The sequence below is a fragment of the Anomaloglossus baeobatrachus genome, chromosome 1, assembly GCF_048569485.1.
Source record: "Anomaloglossus baeobatrachus isolate aAnoBae1 chromosome 1, aAnoBae1.hap1, whole genome shotgun sequence".
NCBI classification, from domain to species: Eukaryota; Metazoa; Chordata; class Amphibia; order Anura; family Aromobatidae; genus Anomaloglossus; species Anomaloglossus baeobatrachus.
Window position 1 is genome coordinate 633,643,579 of NC_134353.1, and position 21,935 is coordinate 633,665,513.

General features: G+C 50.3%; 1 protein-coding gene across 3 annotated transcripts in view; it reads left to right on the plus strand.

The window, feature by feature from the left end:
* Positions 1-21,935, plus strand: part of CARMIL3 (capping protein regulator and myosin 1 linker 3) — a 137,347-nt gene that overhangs the window by 107,819 nt on the left and 7,593 nt on the right. For all 3 annotated transcript variants that reach the window (XR_012724887.1, XR_012724888.1, XM_075319299.1), the window contains exons 30-36: positions 9,889-9,952; positions 10,157-10,386; positions 10,467-10,564; positions 10,652-10,910; positions 12,264-12,353; positions 12,484-12,547; positions 12,809-12,891. Coding sequence is in view for 1 of the 3 variants with exons in the window: in XM_075319299.1 (XP_075175414.1) it covers positions 9,889-9,952; positions 10,157-10,386; positions 10,467-10,564; positions 10,652-10,910; positions 12,264-12,353; positions 12,484-12,547; positions 12,809-12,891 (888 nt within the window). In the remaining 2 variants the exon portion in view is untranslated. The remainder of the gene's footprint in view (positions 1-9,888; positions 9,953-10,156; positions 10,387-10,466; positions 10,565-10,651; positions 10,911-12,263; positions 12,354-12,483; positions 12,548-12,808; positions 12,892-21,935) is intronic.

Below are 21,935 nucleotides of genomic sequence, written 5' to 3' on the forward strand. Positions count from 1 at the left end.
TGTTCTTACTGCAGAGCACCCACCTCAGCAGCATGTCTCACACTAGGAGCAAGGCTGCAAGGCTGTACTCAATATGCACTGCATGTAAGCTCGTACTGCCTGAACCGAGCACATATCCACATTGTGATGCCTGCTCTAACATGGTGGTGCCTCAGCCTGGAGTCTCCCCAGTGGTCCCTCCGGCTGCTCCGGCCCCGGTGGCTGAACCCCCGGCTTTGGTAGAATTGTTTACTAAGTCTATCTCCCAGTCCTTTGCTGACTCCATGGGAGAGCTGTCCCGGACTCTGCTGAGCATGCATCAGCCCCCTTCACAGGGTGCCCCTGCTGCTTCAGCTCGTTCTCCAGAGCTCACAGAGGATTCTTCATCTGCTCCCAGACCCCGTCCTCCTAAAAGGAAACGCAGGGACCCCTCTCCTTCCTCGTCCCGCGGCTCCGATTCACGAGCCGATTCGCAGGACGAGGAGGATGTCTTTACTGGGGGCTCGGATGCTACCTCTATGTGCCCCATTGATCTGACTGAGGGGGATGCAGATGTTAGTGATTTGATTGCGTCCATTAATACTGTACTGGACCTCAATCCGCCAGTATCAGAGGAGCAACCCTCTCTGGCAGAAAAGCACCAGTTTACTTTGCCTAAGAGACCAAGGAGTGTGTTCTTTAACCACTCCAGTTTTCAGGCCACTGTGTCCAAGCCCAGAGCCTGTCCTGACAAACGCTTTCCTAAGCGTGGTTCTGATGATCGTTTTCCTTTTCCACCAGAGGTGGTCAAAAAGTGGGCTCTCTCACCAAAGGTGGACCCTCCGGTGTCTAGACTCTCAGCCCGGACAGTTGTATCTGTGGCTGATGGCACCTCACTCAAGGATCCCACTGACCACCAGGTTGACCTCCTGGCCAAGTCTGTCTATGAGGCGACAGGGGCCTCGTTCTCCCCATCTTTTGCAGCAGTGTGGGCTCTCAAAGCCATCTCTGCTTCTCTGGAGGAGATGCATACCCTCACTAGGGACTCTATGCCTGAATTGGTTGCTTTAACTTCCCAGGCTTCAGCCTTTTCAGCCTACGCCATGTCTGCCATGCTGGAGGCCTCTCACCGCACTGCGGTGGCCTCCGCCAATTCCCTCGCTATCCGCAGGATCTTGTGGCTTCGTGAGTGGAAGGCGGATGCTTCCTCAAAGAAGTACCTTGCTGGGCTCCCATTTGCTGGGTCCAGGCTGTTCGGTGAACAGCTGGATGAAATTATTAAGGAGGCTACTGGCGGGAAGAGTACTTCCTTGCCACAGACTAAAGCCAGGAAACCTGTCCAGGGCAGGAACCAGTCGAGGTTTCGTTCCTTTCGTTCCTCTAACTGGTCATCCTCTAAGCCCTCGGCCTCGTCCACTAACTTGGCCAAGGACCAGAAGCCCACCTGGCGCAAGAAGCCGCGTCCACAAGGGTCCGCAGGAGCTGCTGCCACCAAGGCAGCCTCCTCTTGACTATCTGGCCGAGCCAGCAGCGTCCTTAGTCGGTGGCAGGCTCTCCCACTTTGGCGACGTGTGGTTTCAACACGTCTCCGACCAGTGGGTGCGGGATATCATCTCCCACGGCTACAGGATAGAGTTCTCTTCCAGCCCGCCAAACAGATTTTTTCTGTCAACTCCCCCCTGCTCCAAGGCCGCCGCCTTCTCTCAGGCCGTGGCATCCTTGCAGGCCAACGGAGTAATTGTACCAGTTCCCGCCAGGGAACGGTTCAGAGGTTTCTATTCAAATCTCTTCCTAGTCCCCAAAAAGGACGGTTCCTTCCGGCCCATCCTGGATCTCAAGCTTCTCAACAAGCATGTTCAGGTGCGGCATTTTCGCATGGAGTCTCTGCGATCAGTCATTGCCTCAATGACCCAAGGAGATTTCCTGGCATCCATCGACATCAGAGATGCCTATCTGCATGTGCCAATTGCAGTTTCGCACCAGCGTTGGCTACGTTTTGCAATCGGAGAGGAACATTTCCAATTCGTGGCTCTCCCCTTCGGGTTAGCCACGGCCCCTCGAGTATTCACCAAGGTCATGGCAGCAGTGGTTGCGGTTCTGCACCTCCAGGGGTTGGCAGTAATTCCTTACCTGGACGACCTTCTTGTCAAGGCTTCATCCGGTGCAGACTGTCAGCGGAGTGTCTCGCTCACTCTCGCCACTCTTGTTCAATTCGGGTGGCTTGTCAATCTGCCCAAGTCCACTCTGACCCTGACCCAAAAACTCACGTACCTAGGGATGCAATTCGAAACTCTGCCGGCACTTGTCAAGCTGCCCTTAGTCAAACAGCAGTCCCTCCATCTGGCGGTGCGTTCTCTGTTGAGGCCCCGCCGTCATTCCATCAGGCACCTTATGCAGGTGCTGGGTCAGATGGTGGCGTCAATGGAAGCGGTTCCCTTTGCCCAGTTCCATCTGCGTCCTCTGCAGCTGGACATTCTCCGCTGTTGGGAAAAGCGGATTTCTTCCTTGCACAGGTTGGTGGCTCTGTCGCCACAAGCCAGGAGCTCTCTTCAGTGGTGGCTTCGGCCTCTCTCTCTGTCTTAGGGACGCTCCTTCCTGACCCCGTCCTGGGTGATCCTCACCACGGATGCCAGTCTATCCGGCTGGGGAGCAGTATTTCTCCACCACCGAGCACAGGGCACTTGGACTCCGTCCGAATCAGCCCTCTCGATCAATGTGCTGGAGATCAGAGCTGTGCTTCTACCTCTCGTAGCCTTTCACCACCTGTTGGCGGGCAAGCACATTCGAGTCCAGTCAGACAACGCGACAGCAGTTGCCTACATCAATCACCAGGGCGGGACTCGCAGCCGCCTGGCAATGTTGGAGGTTCAACGCATCCTTCAGTGGACGGAGGACTCCAAGTCCACCATATCCGCAGTCCATATCCCAGGCGTGGAAAACTGGGAGGCAGATTATCTCAGCCGTCAAACCGTGGACAGCGGCGAGTGGGCTCTGCATAAGGCAGTGTTCCGCCGGTCGATCTGCCGCAAGTGGGGCACTCCGGAAGTGGATCTAATGGCATCCCGGCACAACAACAAGGTCCCGGTTTACGTGGCTCGCTCCCACGATCCTCAGGCCTTTGCAGCGGACGCGCTGGTTCAGGATTGGTCCCAGTTTCGTCTGGCTTACGTGTTTCCCCCTCTAGCTCTCTTGCCCAGAGTCCTGCGCAAGATCAGAATGGAGGGCCGTCGGGTCATACTCATCGCCCCAGACTGGCCCAGGCGAGCTTGGTACCCAGACCTGCTCCGTCTGTCCATAGAGGTTCCGTGGCATCTCCCGGACCGCCCAGACCTTCTTTCTCAAGGTCCGTTTTTCTGCCAGAATTCTACGGCTCTCAGATTGACGGCGTGGCTCTTGAGTCCTGGATCCTGACGGCTTCCGGCATTCCTCCCGAAGTCATCTCCACTATGACTCAAGCTCGGAAGTCTTCCTCGGCAAAGATTTACCACAGGGACTTGGAGAATTTTCCTGTCCTGGTGTCGTTCTTCCGGCCATGCCCCTTGGCCTTTTTCCTTGCCAACCATCCTGTCCTTTCTACAGTCCGGTCTGCAGCTAGGACTATCCCTCAATTCCCTTAAGGGACAGGTCTCGGCTCTGTCAGTGTTCTTTCAGCGGCGTATCGCCCGACTGGCTCAGGTGCGCACCTTCATGCAGGGCACATCTCACATCATTCCACCTTACCGGCGGCCTTTGGATCCCTGGGACCTTAATCTGGTCCTCACGGCCTTACAGAAACCCCCCTTTGAGCCTCTTAGGGAAGTTTCTTTGTTTCGACTTTCACAAAAAGTCGTCTTTCTGGTGGCCATAACTTCTCTCAGGAGAGTCTCTGATTTGGCCACGCTCTCTTCGGAGTCACCTTTTTTGGTTTTTCATCAAGATAAGGTAGTTCTCCGTCCGACTCCGGACTTTCTTCCTAAGGTGGTCTCTCCTTTCCACCTTAACCAGGACATTTCATTGCCTTCCCTTTGTCCGGCCCCTGTTCATCGCTTTGAGAAAGCGTTGCATACTTTAGATCTGGTGCGGGCGCTCCGGATCTATGTGTCACGCACCGCGGCTCTTAGGCGGTGCACCTCTCTTTTTGTGCTGACCACAGGTCAGCGCAAGGGTCTCTCGGCTTCTAAACCGACCCTAGCTCGTTGGTTCAGGTGGGCCATATCCGATGCCTACCAGAGTACTCAGGTGCCTCCCCCACCGGGGATCAAGGCACACTCGACCAGAGCTGTCGGTGCCTCTTGGGCTTTCAGGCACCAGGCTACGGCTCAGCAGGTCTGTCAGGCTGCCACTTGGTCTAGTCTGCACACCTTTTCAAAGCACTACCAAGTGCATGCTCATGCTTCGGCAGATGCGAGCTTGGGCAGACGCATCCTTCAGGCGGCTGTCGCCCATTTGTGAAGTTAGGTTTTGCCTACTTCTCAGTTTTCTGTTTATTCCCACCTATGGACTGCTTTGAGACGTCCCATGGTCTGGGTCTCCCATAAGGAACGATGAAGAAAAAGAGAATTTTGTTTACTTACCGTAAATTCTTTTTCTTATAGTTCCGACATGGGAGACCCAGCACCCTCCCTGTTGCCTGTTGGCAGTTTTCTTGTTCCGTGTGTTTTCACCGGCTGTTGTTGTAGACAGAGGTGCCGGTTGTTCCGGGTTTTGCTCTATCTCTACTTGTGGGTGGATGTCCTCCTTCAGCTTTTGCACTAAACTGGCTAGATTTGGTTATCCCGGGGGTGTATATGCTAGGAGGGTGGAGCTACACTTTTTAGTGTAGTACTTTGTGTGTCCTCCGGAGGCAGAAGCTATACACCCATGGTCTGGGTCTCCCATGTCGGAACTATAAGAAAAAGAATTTACGGTAAGTAAACAAAATTCTCTTTTTGTTCCTTCTGGAGCGCAATATGAGAAATCTCTGCTTGCAGTCCAATGAGGCATTTTTTCAGAGTTAAATAACTAATTTATATAACTGAGCCAGCTCCCTTCATTATCTGTATATTGGAGAAGTGGAGCAGCTTAGCTACTGAGCTCTTTAAATTAGCAGTCAGTCTAATTTCATTTAACTATGTGATGACAAAAAAAAGGAATTGTGTCAAAATTTTTGTGGCATACTGCAGCCAAAGAAATGGATAAGGTTAGTTTTTGAAATATACATCTTAATGTTTATATAATCCTTTTTGAAAGTTTAATCTCAATCTTCACCCACCTAGCATGATTAAAGTGAACCTCTCAGGAACACTATGCCCCCAGAACCACAAGCAGTTCTGGGAGCATATTGCTAATCATTTCCTAACTGTCACTATATCTAGTAGCATAGATAAAGAGATCTTTACAAAAAGTATTTCTACAGATCCTTTGATATGCTAATTAAGCCAGACTAGTCGCAAGGGTGTTACTTCCCCCCACTAGTTCACCCTCTTAGCATGTTAGCACGTCCACAGGGGCGTGCTAACATGCTATTCAATAGTGCGAAAAGTCAACTCGGGCACTCAAAGGATTTGAAAAAACGAGAATATTGATGCTTATAAATGCCAATTTTTATTCATGCAAAGGTCTGTGCTATTTATGACGTTTCGGCCATACAATTTTGGCCTTTATCAAATAAATGTACACAAGAAATGTATATGGGGTTAGACTGGTGAAATTAGGTTCACATATGTTGACCAATGGTACCTTAGTGATTAACCTTTGCTATTGTCTATATGATAAGTCTCTTGGAGACCCAATGTTCACTAGCAAACTGTGGTATATGGTCCGCTAAAATGCTTAATTACCGTCATTTAACCTCTCAAAGGGGCTCATGCTCATGTTGCTGCTGTACTATGGGACCAAGTTCCACTATGTGTGTTCAAATTTAGTCCTTAGTGTACTGCTAGAAATTCTTTAAGGAATAAAGACCCAGTGTCTATCGCTTCACTTTGAGAATCTGGGTATGCCAGATGCAGTGGTGGTTCAGTGGAAATACACTGTCAGTGATCCTATAGGCCCCGTATCTACAGCCCCCCTGTGTGGATCTGAGTACGCAATTGCAGTGGTGATTCCGTGGGGAAGAAAGCTGCGTGGTGACCGGAGGTCATGCTATTCAATGCCCATCATTGCCCAGTGTCATCAGCAGTGGCGAATGTACCTGTGTCTGTTGTCACCTCCTCAGATGCTGGGTATAGGGTCACTACGCATGTTTAAGGCTATGTGCCCACGCTGCGGAAAATACGCGGATTTTGCTGCGGATTTCTCGCGGAAAAGCCGCGGATTTTCCAGAAATCTGCAGCACAGCTACTCCCCAGCCATTTCTATGGCATTTGGGAAATGCTGTGCCCACGCTGCGGATTTTTCCGCAGCAGAAATCGTGCGGATTTTCGTGCGGAAAAATCTGCAGCATGTCAATTATTGTTGCGGATTTCTCCGCAGGGTCCCATATACTTACCTGCCTCACCGGAGTCACTTTCTCCGTCCGGTGTACAGCAGCGCGGTGGATCCAGGTACAGTGCCTACAAGTAGTATTCAACCCCCTGCAGATTTAGCAGGTTTACACATTCGGAATTAATTTGGCATTGTGACATTTGGACTGTAGATCAGCCTAGAAGTGTGAAATGCACTGCAGCAAAAAAGAATGTTATTTCTTTTTTTTTTTTTTTTTAAATTGTGAAAAGTTTATTCAGAGGGTCATTTATTATTCAACCCCTCAATCCACCAGAATTCTGTTTGGTTCCCCTAAAGTATTAAGAAGTATTTCAGGCACAAAGAACAATGAGCTTCACATGTTTGGATTAATTATCTCTTTTTCCAGCCTTTTCTGATTAATTAAGACCCTCCCCAAACTTGTGAACAGCACTCATACTTGGTCAACATGGGAAAGACAAAGGAGCATTCCAAGGCCATCAGAGACAAGATCGTGGAGGGTCACAAGGCTGGCAAGGGGTACAAAACCCTTTCCAAGGAGTTGGGCCTACCTGTCTCCACTGTTGGGAGCATCATCCGGAAGTGTAAGGCTTATGGAACTACTGTTAGCCTTCCACGGCCTGGACAGCCTTTGAAAGTTTCCACCCGTGCCAAGGCCAGGCTTGTCCGAAGAGTCAAGGCTAACCCAAGGACAACAAGGAAGGAGCTCCGGGAAGATCTCATGGCAGTGGGGACATTGGTTTCAGTCAATACCATAAGTAACATACTCCACCGCAATGGTCTCCGTTCCAGACGAGCCCGTAAGGTACCTTTAATTTCAAAGTGTCATGTCAAGGCTCGTCTACAGTTTGCTCATGATCAGTTGGAGGACTCTGAGACAGACTGGTTCAAGGTTCTCTGGTCTGATGAGACCAAGATCGAGATCTTTGGTGCCAACCACACACGTGACGTTTGGAGACTGGATGGCACTGCATACGACCCCAAGAATACCATCCCTACAGTCAATCATGGTGGTGGCAGCATCATGCTGTGGGGCTGTTTCTCAGTCAAGGGGCCTGGCCATCTGGTCCGCATCCATGGGAAGATGGATAGCACGGCCTACCTGGAGATTTTGGCCAAGAACCTCCGCTCCTCCATCAAGGATCTTAAGATGGGTCGTCATTTCATCTTCCAACAAAACAACGACCCAAAGCACACAGCCAAGAAAACCAAGGCCTGGTTCAAGAGGGAAAAAATCAAGGTGTTGCAGTGGCCTAGTCAGTCTCCTGACCTTAACCCAGTTGAAAACTTGTGGAAGGAGCTCAAGATTAAAGTCCACATGAGACACCAAAAGAACCTAGATAACTTGGAGAAGATCTGCATGGAGGAGTGGGCCAAGATAACTCCAGAGTCCTGTGCCGGCCTGATCAGGTCTTATAAAAGACGATTATTAGCTGTAATTGCAAACAAGGGTTATTCCACAAAATATTAAACCTAGGGGTTGAATAATAATTGACCCACACTTTTATGTTGAAAATTTATTAAAATTTACCTGAGCAACATAACTTGTTGGTTTGTAAGATTTATGCATCTGTTAATAAATCCTGCTCTTGTTTGAAGTTTGCAGGCTCTAACGTATTTGCATCATATCAAACCTGCTAAATCTGCAGTGGGTTGAATACTACTTGTAGGCACTGTATAGGAAGGAAAAGGTGGGCGGGGCCTGCATGAGCTCCGGTCATGTGACCGCCGGAGCTAGTTCAGGCCTGCCCACCTTCTCCTGCAGACGCTGACAGAGTGACCCGGCCGCCGGAAAGCGAGGTGCTGCGTGATGGAGGTGAGTATGAACACCCGATCACTCAGCCGCTTGCTCTGCATTGAGGATGCAGTGCCGAAGCCATGGTACTGTATCCTCAATGCAGAATGCCCGCACCATATCCGCAGGACATTCCGCAGCATGGAAACAGACAAAAGTTGTGGTGCGGTTTCCTGGGAGCACCTGCGGAATGTCTTGCGGATATATCCGCAGGACACTGTCCCCGTGGGCACATAGCCTAAAAGTCCCCAGCACTTCCGGTCATGTGCACTAGACCTCTCTGAAGCCAGGACGCATACATCCGGCTTCATACTGCACATGACCGGAACTGCAGTGACTTCTGATCATGCGTACTGACCCATAATCCAGCGTTCTGAAGCGGTGACAATGGACACAGAAATGCACGTCACCGCAGGCGATACTGGGCAATGCGCATTGAATAGCATGTAAGCTTGCCTCTATAGCCGTGCTAACATGCTAAGAGAACGGAATGAGCGCAGGAACTAACGCCCTTGTGACTAGTCGCTGGCCTCATTAGCATATCATAGAGGATCTTCAGAAATACTTTTTCTAAAGATCCCTTTATCTATGCTAGTGTATACAGGGACAGTTAAACAGTGATTAGCAATATGCACCCAGAACTGCTCGTGGTTCTGGGTGCATATTGCACCTGACAGGTTCTTCATTGTTCTTCCTCTATGATGCCAAGATATCTCACTGCTCAGTACAAGCCGCAGCTGTCAGGCTGGGTGAGTGGAGAATAGGTACATTTGGACTTGTGAGCTCTCTCACTCTTTGCAAGGACTCAATAAATGCTCATTTTAAATATCAAATTTATTCAGCTATTCTGACATGGATTTTCAAAGTATTTACACCTGCCTCATCGGGTCTAAAAGTTAATAGTGTTTTGCAGTTTGTATTGTGAAATAATGTGACAGATTTGCTTTAAGGGTGCTTTACACGCTGCGACATCGCTAGCGATCTCGTTAGCGATGTGACACGCTAGATCGCAGATGCGATCCACTGAGATCGCACATGCGACCGGCGCTATAAAAATGACCTATGTGCGATCTCGGCAGATCGCATCTGCGATCTAGCGTGTCACATCGCTAACGAGATCGCTAGCGATGTCGCAGCGTCTATAGCACCCTTTAAACAACTCTATCTTCTTATGGTAAACAATTGTGGGATGTTGGCTCTTGGTACCTTGACAAACCAGCTGAATGAAGAAGCCACCATCCTCTTTGTTGTTACAAGTCGCAGCCGTATACATTTTATATCTGCTATTGCTACTCAGTATGGCATAACCTATATAAAATGTATGGAGCTGTGTCTGGTAACCAGTGAAGGTTATGTACCTGTCTCCGGAGTTGTGATCAGCTAATTGTTGAAGGTGCCAACAATTGAGCTGCTAATGATCTGATATTGATCAGCTATTCTACAAATAGGCAATCAATATCAAAGTCCTGGAAAACATCACTGGAAACCAGTTTTTCTCACTGCCCTTGCAGAGCCTCACCTCTACACATATTATGTTTCAGTGATTTAGTATTGAAATCATTTTGGTGCATCTAGAAATGGTGTAAGGGCTATGGGGTTCTAGTAGAGGCAAAGCTAAATAAGTTACTCCTACATATATACTTTTATCATTTAATATAAAAACATCTATTTCTTCATTTTTTTTACTTAATAATGTTGTAATCTGTCTACAGGATACCATGGTAATAAAGAAACGGCTTCAAGGCAGAAAAATCCGTCCCGTGTCTGCGTTTATCAGTGAGATCTCTCATATGTACTATTTTCTCAAAATCATGCACAACTTCAACTTATACTTCTTCATTCTGTTTGCTTTGTGGAAAACATCCCTTTACTTTTCTCTTTCTGGCTGAAAAATAAACTTATTAATTAATATAATTTGAATATTAATTAATAGTTTTATATTATAATATTAACTAAATCCATATGCCCCTCATTTGGTAGGTGTGAGTGAGCAGGAATTAAGCCCCAAGACCCTAGATTTGGGTTCCCCTGGCTCTCGTGAACTCAGTTCTCCACCCGCGCTCTCCTCATCTGCTAGCAGTCAGCTCTCTCGCTCTCTAAGCGTATCTCTAGAAGGTCTTTCTGAACTACCCACAGAAGGGAGTAAACTGCAGCACCAGACCCGGGACAGGCCGAAACAACAATCACGTAGAGCACCAGGAGGAGGCAAGGTGAGTGTAATGACATACTTACATTATTAACATAACACAGTCGTTACAAGGATACATGACCATATTTATTTATTCCTGAGGTCCGAGGTCCAGCATCTGACACAGAACGCCCTGATCCTGCCATAGATGAAGGCTTGGATGAATTTTTCCATCGGACAGTATTAACACAATCCAATAGGTGCAGTAAAGAACTTTACACATTCATTATATCAGTGTACCTCTCACATCATATGTAATGTGACTTAACCCATCATATATTTATCAGTGTATCTTCCACTCATCAAAGTGATACAGATGCCCCCCCAAAAAGAAGGCGTAGGAGCTTGTTCCATTTCCGCAGAAGCCGGACCCCAAAGAGAGAACGTGACAGAGGGAGACCTGTGCCTCCACCCTCCCCTGGTCCTGACCCTTCAGATCACATAAAACTGGAAAGCTTTTCTATCACTAATGGGGCACCAGTCAGCAATGGCGCCGAACTCCACAGTATAGGAGCAGTGAGGGGTTTGCCTGGCAGAGGGACACCAGTAAGTACTTAAAGCTCAATTTCACTTTAAACGGTTATTCCCATCTCCCAGATCCTATCCCAATATGTAGTAGGTGTAATAATAATAAGAATATTAGCAAATACCTCCAATTAGAAATGTAGTATAGTTCGACTGAGAAGCTATGTGTAACAATTGTGTAGATACTCAGGAATCTGATAGCGTGGAATATAACGAAACTGAGACAAGGGTTGGGTAAATACTTTGTATTAACAAATAATAAACAGTGTAAATAACAGAGAATAACAGAGACAACTACAAATTAAATGCAAGTGCAAACCGTACTAATATGTAAATGTCCAAACGTAATATGCAGGATTGTGCACAGAAAACAAATATGTGAAAGTCCAGAATAATATGCAGGATTGCACATCAAACAAATGGGGAAATGTTCAGAATAATATGCAGGAGTTATCACAGCAAATAAGTGGTGAAAAGTCCAAAATAATATGCAAGAGTAAGCACAGCACTAACACATGAGAGTCCAGAAGTGATATACAGGTGCACATAGCAAACAAAGAGTTCTCAGTGTACTTCCTAGGGCTGAAAAAAGTCACGCTCAAGTCCAGCACACATCTTTTACAGATAGAGTCCTGGATGAAGTACACAGATAACAAACAGGGAAACTAGTTCATACAGACCAAGGAAGTCCAGCAGTATTATCTCCTCTCCTGGGACTCTCGAAAGGAGGGAATCACAGCCAGGATCAGGGTAATGCACTGTCGACTTCAGGCAGCAGAACTGTAATGAGGCAGAGCACAGAACTAACGTGTAGCAGCAGAAACAAGCCAGAAGTGACTCAGTAGCAAGCAGCACAAAATCCTCAAGCAAGGACAAAAGCCTGGACTGGGACTTATAAGTAGGGCAGACAAGAAGTTCAAGGGCCAGGCGAGACAAGAGACTCCATCTTGGACGACGGCACGAAAACACAAGTTCTATGGAAACCCTGGAACTTACACTATGTCACTTACCTCATGTGGAGGACATTAAATTAGCTTAGGTTTCTATGGTTACAGCCACACATATAGGGACAGTTAGATGGTAGGGGTCCTAACCATGGATACCTAAGCCACTGCAATGCCCTGCACATAAGATACTTGACATAGTGAATTAGAAAAACTATACTACATTTTTAATTAGAGGTATTTGCTAATTTTATTCTTATTATTATTATTACACCTATGACATATTGGGATAGGATCTTAGAGGTGGGGATACCCCTTTAATAAAGAGTTGGCAAGCAGTAAAGTAACATAAATATACCAGAAATTGATAACTTGACAATACTTTGGAGATCATACCATAAAATTATAGATTACTGTATTTTTTTTGTAGTCCCTTGAGCACCCACTAGAAGAAGTGCAGCCTGCAAGAGTACGAGGAGTTCCCCTTCCTGGAATGGATGGCGTCCGTTTATGGAAAGAGGTATCTAATGAATTAGTAATGGACAAGGTTTTAAGAGAAGAAACCAATGCTATTTTTGCCATGTACAAATAGCACTGATATTAACATAGTCTATTGGTGGTGAACTGAACATTGTGAACCTTGATTTCAGATGGAATCAGCAGCAGGAACTAACTGTGTTTCTGATGACAGGAGGCGCTCCTCTGGGGATGGGGGTAAGTATTTTATTACTCCCGTCTTATCTATCCCTTCTTTTTCTATTTCTTACATTCCACATGTTACGTTCCATATCTCTGACTTCTTTCTCAATCCCATAAGCAGTTCAATCCATGCCGGCTCTTTGTCTTTTTTCTGGTACTGCTCCCAATTTTCCCCCACTTTGTGTGCTTTCTATGTGTATGGGCTTGTCCCTCCTATTCCCTACACCTTCCTGTCCCTTCTCTCTCTGTCTCTCGCTCTCTCTCTCTGTCTCTCAGAGGAGGGTGCTACGTTTGAGGACAGACAGCCTTGTTTCTCCAACGGAGACAGAAACAATCTGAAGAATTTATCAAGAGAAGAGGTAATAATACTATTCTTAGTATTTAAGAACCAGGCTCACCAGGGAATGCCATATTACCAGTAAGAATGTGTATAGCCATAGGAACACAAAAATAAGGAAGTTATACATATTGCACTATGAATTACCTACTTACTGTGACAACAGCAAAATCTTAACCACCTATGTATATACACTCCTTAACATTGAAAATGCAACACTAAGAATGAAAAACAAAAACTTATATAAATAACAGGATGGTTTGATATGTTAATGATATGTATATAAGGTAAAAAATGAAACAATATTTGTAAAACATCTCGATTTGTTGAGCTCCATGCGCAAAAAAACAAGCACTTGCACACATTGTCTTGCTATCAATGACGTTACTAATGATTGAGCAATGTTCGGCCATGCAGAATGCAAGCAAGTATGTAAATTATCAAGATCCACTGCTGGCAGCTTCCTTTGTAATTGTCAACTAATGATGTTCTAGATGTGTTCAGTGGTCTGAAGACTAGAGATGAGCGAACCTTTGTAGGTTCGATTCGCTGTCAGCAAACAAAGCGAACCTCCACTGGTTCGTACTTGGCTCAAGGAGGTTCAGTTCACTGATTGACTGTTTGATTCTTCGCCCTCATACAGTCAGCCATAACCAGATCACTTGTGGGGGAGGGTGGGCAGACTTTTTCAATTTTGTTTTTTGTTACACACTACATGCAATCACGCTGTTGTTACCTGTCACAAACCACCGGGGGGGTCACTCAGAAATCCCCCGCGCTGGCTACCAGTACGTCACAATCGGGGGGTAACAAGTGGGGGTCACCCCTCCTTTATACCTCCCGACCGACAGACAGAGCACGTGACGCGCTCTCTAGCGCCCCTCTTATAGTCAGGCCAATTATGGAATTGCCCGACAATAAGAAAGGAGGCCGCTATACTACTTATGCCGATTATCGAAGGGTCCCCGGTGAGAGTAGGGTATATATTCCCCCGACCTCCGCGGGCGGAATATATAATATCTTCCCGAATCTCACTGGCCTCCCCACAATAATCCTTGGCACAACTCGCTGCCACCAACCGCTTCACGGTAACTATTAGCCGAACACACAGACGTGGGATTCAAGATCGAGATAACAGAACAGCCCAAGATTAATTATATAATTTAATCAGCCTAAAGCACACTAGAAACTACAATATATACAATAGGGAATCTACAGAATATACATATGTCAGAGTACAGTTACAGATAAAGCATGGTTTACAACAGGTATGCAATTCAATCAGTTACCTTGTGCGTCTGGCCACAGGGGGGCGCTGTAGACCAGGTTTCTAGGAACTCCCGCAGATGTTTCCTGCACGTGACCCCCAGCGAAAGAACACTGGAAAATGGCCGAAGTAGGGTTATCAACCTGGGCAAATCCAGGTCCCCTCCTACCTTAGTGACCTCAGAGGGAGCACTGCTCCACCCCTGGCTTGAGTTATGGACAATCCACAACATGGAATATGGGCCATAACTTTGCCTGGGAGCGTCGTAGGCGGACGCCAATGCTCTCATTGTGACAGTTATGAATTTAGCTACAGAACGAGGGGACTCATGACCTGTCTGCCAGTTCCCCATTGGCTGATATCACGCCTGGGGCATTTCCCAATGTCCTGCTCCCATAAAAAGGGTGTGCCGGCATCGTCCGCATGCGGAGACACCATTTTTATGGTTGCCATATTTATCGGAAATATGGCTTGCGAGATATGAACCATTTTTTACTGGAGTCGTTCTGTCTGGCTAGTTCCATAGCCTTGCTAATGAGATACAACTCTTGTTACAGGGTGACGGCAGGGAGTCATCCTGTGTCCATTGTTCCCACACCACCTCATCTCCATATCACAGGACATGGCCATGGAGGTGTAAGTGGAACACTGAGAACAAGAAGGGAGGGGGCACTGCCAGGGAGTGATGAGGGATTATGACTGGAGTCATAATTCATCTTCATATCCCGGGATTTGCCTCACACCTCCCCCCTTTTGAGGGCGCTAGGGGGCAGCACACTCCGGTGTTCCCCCGTGCGCCCGTCCGCGACCTCTCCTTGTCGGGACAGCCCGTCTGCGTTACCGTGGTCACGGCCCCTTTTGTGGCGAATGGTGAAGTTGTATTGCTGGAGCGCAAGGCTCCATCGCAACAATCGCCCATTCGTCCCAGAGACGGTGTGCAACCAGCTGAGGGGATTGTGGTCCGTCTCCACGATGAAGTGGCGCCCGTACAGATAGGGTTGCAGACGCTGCAGGGCCCACACTATGGCCAGGCACTCCTTCTCCATCGTGGAATAGGCAACTTCCCTTGGTAACAGCTTCCTGCTCAGGTACAAGACTGGGTGCTCTTGGCTCGCAGAGTCCACCTGGCTGAGCACCGCACCGAGGCCGAAGTCACTGGCGTCGGTCTGTACTACAAACGGCCGCGTGAAGTCGGCTGCCTGTAGCACGGGCGGGCTGGACAGGGCGTCCTTTAGGGCCCGGAAGGCTGTCTCGCAGTCCATTGTCCAATCGACTGCAGAGGGCAGCTTCTTCTTGGTGAGGTCCGTCAAGGGCTTTGCCAGGCTACTATAGCATGGAACAAACCTCCTATAGTACCCAGCGGTCCCCAAGAAGGACATCACCTGCTTCTTGGTCCTGGGGGTGGGCCAGGATGCGATGGCCTCCACTTTCTCAGGCTCGGGCTTCAGTGTTCTCCCGCCTACCCGGTGACCGAGGTACTGGACCTCGCTCATGGCCAGCTGACACTTTCCCGGCTTGATGGTCAAACCTGCCCGGTGGATCCGCCTGAGCACCTGTGCTAGATGCTCTAGGTGGTCCTCCCAGGTGGGACTGAAGACGGCAATGTCATCTAGGTACGCGGCCGCGTACCCTTCAAGTCCCTTGAGCAGGGTGTTGACCATCCGCTGGAAAGTGGCAGGGGCATTCCTCATCCCGAATGGCATCACCGTGGACTCGTATAGTCCAAATGGGGTAATAAAGGCAGAGCGTTCCCTGGCCTTGCGAGTCAGGGGGATCTGCCAATATCCCCGGCTCAGATCCATGATGGTCAGGTACTGAGCCCCGGCCAACTGATCGAGCAGGTCATCGATGCGTGGCATTGGGTACGCATCGGCGACCGAGACCGCATTGAGCCCCCTGTAGTCCACGCAGAACCGCGTGGTTCGGTCCTTCTTAGGGACGAGGACTACAGGCGAGGCCCAAGCGCTGTTGGATGCCTGGATCACCCCCAGCTTCAGCATCTCGTCAATCTCCTGGCGCATGTGTTGCTGCACCTCCAGGGAGACCCGATATGCTGAACGCCGGATCGGGGGATGATCCCCAGTGTCCACGTGATGGACAGCCAAGTCAGTCCTTCCGGGCTGGTTGGTAAACAACCCCCGGAAGGGGTGTAGGGTGGCCCACAGCTGGGACCGTTGGTCCTCCAAGAGCTGGTGGCCAACCTCCACATCCTCAATGGATCCGCCTGCCCTAACCTGGGCTAGCATATCCAAGAGGGTTTCCGCTTCTCCCTCCTCGGGCAGGTTGCACACGGGGAGCGCACATGCCTCCCGCTCATGATGTGCCTTCATCATGTTCACATGGAAGGGCTTCCGCCTTCCACGGGCAGGGTCCAGGGTGACCAGGTACGTTACAGGGTTGAGCTGCTGGTACACGAGGTATGGGCCTTCCCAGGCTGCCTGAAGCTTGTCCTGTGGTACGGGGACCAGTACCCACACCTTTTGACCCACTTGGTAGGTCCTCTCACAAGCGTTCTGGTCGTACCAACGCTTCTGATCGGCCTGGGCTTGAGCCATATTGTCGTGTACCAGTTGCGTCAAGGCCTGCATTTTGTCCCGGAAGCGCATGACATACTCGATAACCGACACTCCAGGGGTGGCCAAATCCCCTTCCCAAGCCTCTTTCACCAGAGCCAGGGGGCCCCGCACACGTCGCCCGTACAGGAGCTCAAACGGTGAGAATCCTGTTGAGGCCTGTGGAACCTCCCGGTAAGCAAATAACAGGTGTGGGAGATACCGCTCCCAGTCACGCCCATGGGAGTCGACCAACATCTTAAGCATCTGCTTTAAGGTGCCATTGAACCGCTCGCACAGGCCATTAGTCTGTGGATGGTACGGGCTGGCCACCAGATGTCGCACCTGGACTTGCTTACAGAGGGCCTCCATCAGCTGGGACATGAATTGGGTCCCCCGGTCAGTGAGCATTTCCTGGGGAAAACCCACTCGGGAGAAAATCTCCAGCAATGCGGTGGCCACCTTGTCAGCCCGAATGGACGACAAGGCCACTGCTTCTGGGTACCGGGTGGCATAGTCCACTACCGTCAGTATGAAGCGTTTCCCGGAGCTGCTGGGGATGGCCAGCGGGCCGACCAGATCCACAGCCACCCTCCTGAAAGGCTCATCGATGATTGGCAGAGATACTAGTGGGGCTTTGGGGTGTGGCCCCGCCTTCCCCACTCTCTGACAGGTTTCACACGAACGGCAGTAGGCAGCCACATCGGCCCCCATTTTTGGCCAGTAGAAATGCTGGTTTAACCTGGCCTTGGTCTTAGCGATCCCTAGGTGTCCGGCCATCGGAATCTCATGTGCGATCCGCAACAACTCCGTCCGGAACGGATAGGGTACCACCAACTGTCGGTCCCTGGGCCACGCCTCCGGTGAACCCTGCTGGACCGTGGCCCGGTACAGCCGTCCTTGGTCCCAGACCACTCGCTCCGGGTCCGAGTCCGAGGGAGGCTGTGCCGCCTGCTCCTTAAGAGCTTTCAGGCTGTCGTCAGCCTCTAACGCTGCCTGAAACCCCTGACTAGATGTGGCCAGAATCGACGAGACTGTCACATCTTCAGTCAGTACCCCGGGACCTGTGTCCTGGCCTCCACCTGACTCGGCTGCCACTTGGTCAGAAGGGGAAGAGCTATCGGACCTCCGGGAGGCCCCTTGGCTTCCAGCACTCCCACTGCGGGTGACAGCGGCCACAGCCGCTGCGACCGTGGGTCGTGCCTGCTCCTCCTCCGTTCCTGACCAAGTCGCCGGTTCAGGCAGACCTACCTGGCTTCCTGACACCCCGGTTGTGGGGGAACCATGCACCGAGATCTTACCTGGGAGCACTTCCGCTCCTGGACCGGCCCCAATCTCACCTGCCTGTTCCCCTCCTGCAGCAACAGAACCCCGCTGTGAAATCTCTGGGGACCCCACATTTGCTGTGGTAGCCCCCACCCCACACACTGGTCCTCCCCCTGCAGCACCCTGCTCTCTGCTTATCCCTGCAGAGGGCAACAGATCCCAGCTCACAGGCTGGTTACTTGTAGAGGCATTGTCACACCTTTCTCTGACCCCCTCCCCTCCTGTCACAGCTGCAGCTGCGTGTGTGTCTATGGTGTCTATGCAAGCAGAAATATCAGAGTTCACTCCCTCCTCCCTTACATCATTCATAGATAACACATTAACATTGTCAGGAGTCATGTCAGTACTGGCTGAAGGTTCAGCCCTTGGGGGGGGCCCAAACTGGGAGGTTATCTGCCCCAAATCTGTCCCAAGTAGCACGTTCGCAGGGATCCGATCAGTTACCCCCACCTCCCTCACCCCCCGCCCTGCGCCCCAGTCCACATAAATGTCAGCAACAGGCAGCGCCGGGTCAGTGCCTCCAATCCCGGAGACAGCGAGGGTTTTTCCAGGGATCAAGTCTTGGGGGGACACCATCTCAGGCCGCACCAGAGTCACCTCCGAGGCGCTGTCTCGCAGTCCTATGGTCACAGACTGGCCGACGGTGACAGGTTGGAAGCTGTCCAGGGACCTACCACCACCCCCACCCACACAATACACCTTGGGCGGCCCTTGGGACGGGGACGGAGCCGGGGCCTTGGGACGCTGAGGGCACATGGCCTTGAAGTGTCCAGGTAGGTTGCACTGGTGGCACCGTCTTGGCTCTGCCACGGGCCTGGAGAGGGGAGTTGAGGGGGACACCCCCTGCAGTCTAGGGGCAGGTGGGGCAGTCGCAGAATTCATCTTACCCCCTCTCCAGGTGCTGCTGGTGGCTGCTCTCCTGGCTTCAGGAGCCCGATTGTTGGTGTAGTCATCGGCCAGGGCAGCTGTAGCCGTGGACCCCTTTGGCTTCTGGTCTCGGATGAACTGGCGGAGATCCTCAGGGCAGTTCCACAAGAGTTGCTCCGTGATGACCAAGTCCAGGATCTCTGGTCCGGTGGAAAGCTGCAGGCCTTGGGTCCAGTGGTCGGCAGCTCGGGCAAGTGCCCGCCGGTGGTCAGCCCAGGAGTCCTTTGGTCCCTTTTGCAGGGTCCGGAACTTCTTGCGGTAGGACTCCGGAGTGAGGTTGTACTGTTGGATCAGGGCCCGCTTGATGGTGTCGTAGCCCTGATCTGCCTCAGCAGGCAAGTCCCCAAGGATATCCAGGGCCTTACCCCTTAGACGGGGGGTCAGGTATTTGGCCCACTGATCCTTGTCCAGATGGTGCTGCAAGCAAGTCCGTTCAAAAGCAGTCAGGAAAGAGTCCAAGTCTCCATCCTTCTCCAGCACGGGAAAGTCCTCAACACGGACCTTTGGAAGTTTGGTGTCTTGAAGGTCACGTGTGGCTGATGAGGGCCGGAGCTGAGCTAGCTGCAGCTGGTAGTCACGCTCGGCCTGTTGCTGTCGCTCTTCACGTGCTGCCTGCCGCTCCGCAGCCTCACGCACTGCTTGCCGCTCCGCAGCCTCAGCGTCACGCGCTGCCTGCCGCTCTGCCCTGCGCTCTGCCAGGAGTCCCTTGTAGCCCTCCTGGTCTCCAGCCTGGAGAAGGGCCATAGCCATTTGAAGAAGGCTATCCGAGCCTCCCAGGCTCGGTGGAATGGCACGTGGTGATCTGCGGCACGCTGCAGAGCTAGGCGATTCACTGTCCCTTTCAGAGCGGAGGGCTGGCATCTGGCTCGTTGAGGAACCTTGGGTGAGCTGCTCCTCATCTTGTCCATAATTGCCAGGTTGTGCAATGTCCTCGGCAGAACGGTTTTCTGGCGTCGAGCTCCTGGAGGACTCGTGGGCAACCTCCTCATTGCTGTCCACAGCACCGTCCTCCCTCTCTTCGGCTCCTGCCTTAGCATTGGCCAGTTGCATAGCTCTGCTCCTGGTGCCATCAGCCATTCTTGCAGACTTTTGGTCACTGACACAGAACTGACACCTGATGCCTCCACACACCTTACAGTATCTGCACTCTGACACTCTAGTGTTGAGCTAGTCTGAAGACCCCAGCAGCCACAGCTGCTGCAGGCAGTCTTTAGTGTCTGGGAGTATGGGTCTCACACTCACACACACTATTATCTCGATCCCACCGCTATGCCACCAATATGTCACAAACCACCGGGGGGGTCACTCAGAAATCCCCCGTGCTGGCTACCAGTACGTCACAATCGGGGGGTAACAAGTGGGGGTCACCCCTCCTTTATACCTCCCGACCGACAGACAGAGCACGTGACGCGCTCTCTAGCGCCCCTCTTATAGTCAGGCCAATTATGGAATTGCCCGACAATAAGAAAGGAGGCCGCTATACTACTTATGCCGATTATCGAAGGGTCCCCGGTGAGAGTAGGGTATATATTCCCCCGACCTCCGCGGGCGGAATATATAATATCTTCCCGAATCTCACTGGCCTCCCCACAATAATCCTTGGCACAACTCGCTGCCACCAACCGCTTCACGGTAACTATTAGCCGAACACACAGACGTGGGATTCAAGATCGAGATAACAGAACAGCCCAAGATTAATTATATAATTTAATCAGCCTAAAGCACACTAGAAACTACAATATATACAATAGGGAATCTACAGAATATACATATGTCAGAGTACAGTTACAGATAAAGCATGGTTTACAACAGGTATGCAATTCAATCAGTTACCTTGTGCGTCTGGCCACAGGGGGGCGCTGTAGACCAGGTTTCTAGGAACTCCCGCAGATGTTTCCTGCACGTGACCCCCAGCGAAAGAACACTGGAAAATGGCCGAAGTAGGGTTATCAACCTGGGCAAATCCAGGTCCCCTCCTACCTTAGTGACCTCAGAGGGAGCACTGCTCCACCCCTGGCTTGAGTTATGGACAATCCACAACATGGAATATGGGCCATAACTTTGCCTGGGAGCGTCGTAGGCGGACGCCAATGCTCTCATTGTGACAGTTATGAATTTAGCTACAGAACGAGGGGACTCATGACCTGTCTGCCAGTTCCCCATTGGCTGATATCACGCCTGGGGCATTTCCCAATGTCCTGCTCCCATAAAAAGGGTGTGCCGGCATCGTCCGCATGCGGAGACACCATTTTTATGGTTGCCATATTTATCGGAAATATGGCTTGCGAGATATGAACCATTTTTTACTGGAGTCGTTCTGTCTGGCTAGTTCCATAGCCTTGCTAATGAGATACAACTCTTGTTACAGGGTGACGGCAGGGAGTCATCCTGTGTCCATTGTTCCCACACCACCTCATCTCCATATCACAGGACATGGCCATGGAGGTGTAAGTGGAACACTGAGAACAAGAAGGGAGGGGGCACTGCCAGGGAGTGATGAGGGATTATGACTGGAGTCATAATTCATCTTCATATCCCGGGATTTGCCTCATATTACCCCTAGAGCAAGCCATTCAAATACTGCAAGCGGCCCACACAGGATTGAGCACCAAGCGTACCAGAGCATACTGTTACTTGCACAAGTTAAGTTCGCATGTAAAGCATACAAACTCCAAACCCAAGCTCTGTTTTTTTAAGTTGGTGTTTGGTTCAAAAACCGAACCTAGGGTTCGCTCATCTCTACTGAAGATGCTGCAGTTCATGGTAACATATTTAGGGAACGTACACTGCTCACAATCAACGTGTCCTGGTATTATCTTGTTCAAAAACTTCCTTAGGGGCACTTTGGAGACTTAGCAGAACCACTGATTGATTTATTTTGTACTGCAAAAAAATTGGACATCACATACCAAGTTTAAAGGTGTCAAATATTGTCTACACAAACCATCAGAAAGGGTATGCCCAACATTGGGGTACAAGCCAAATGTTAAGCTC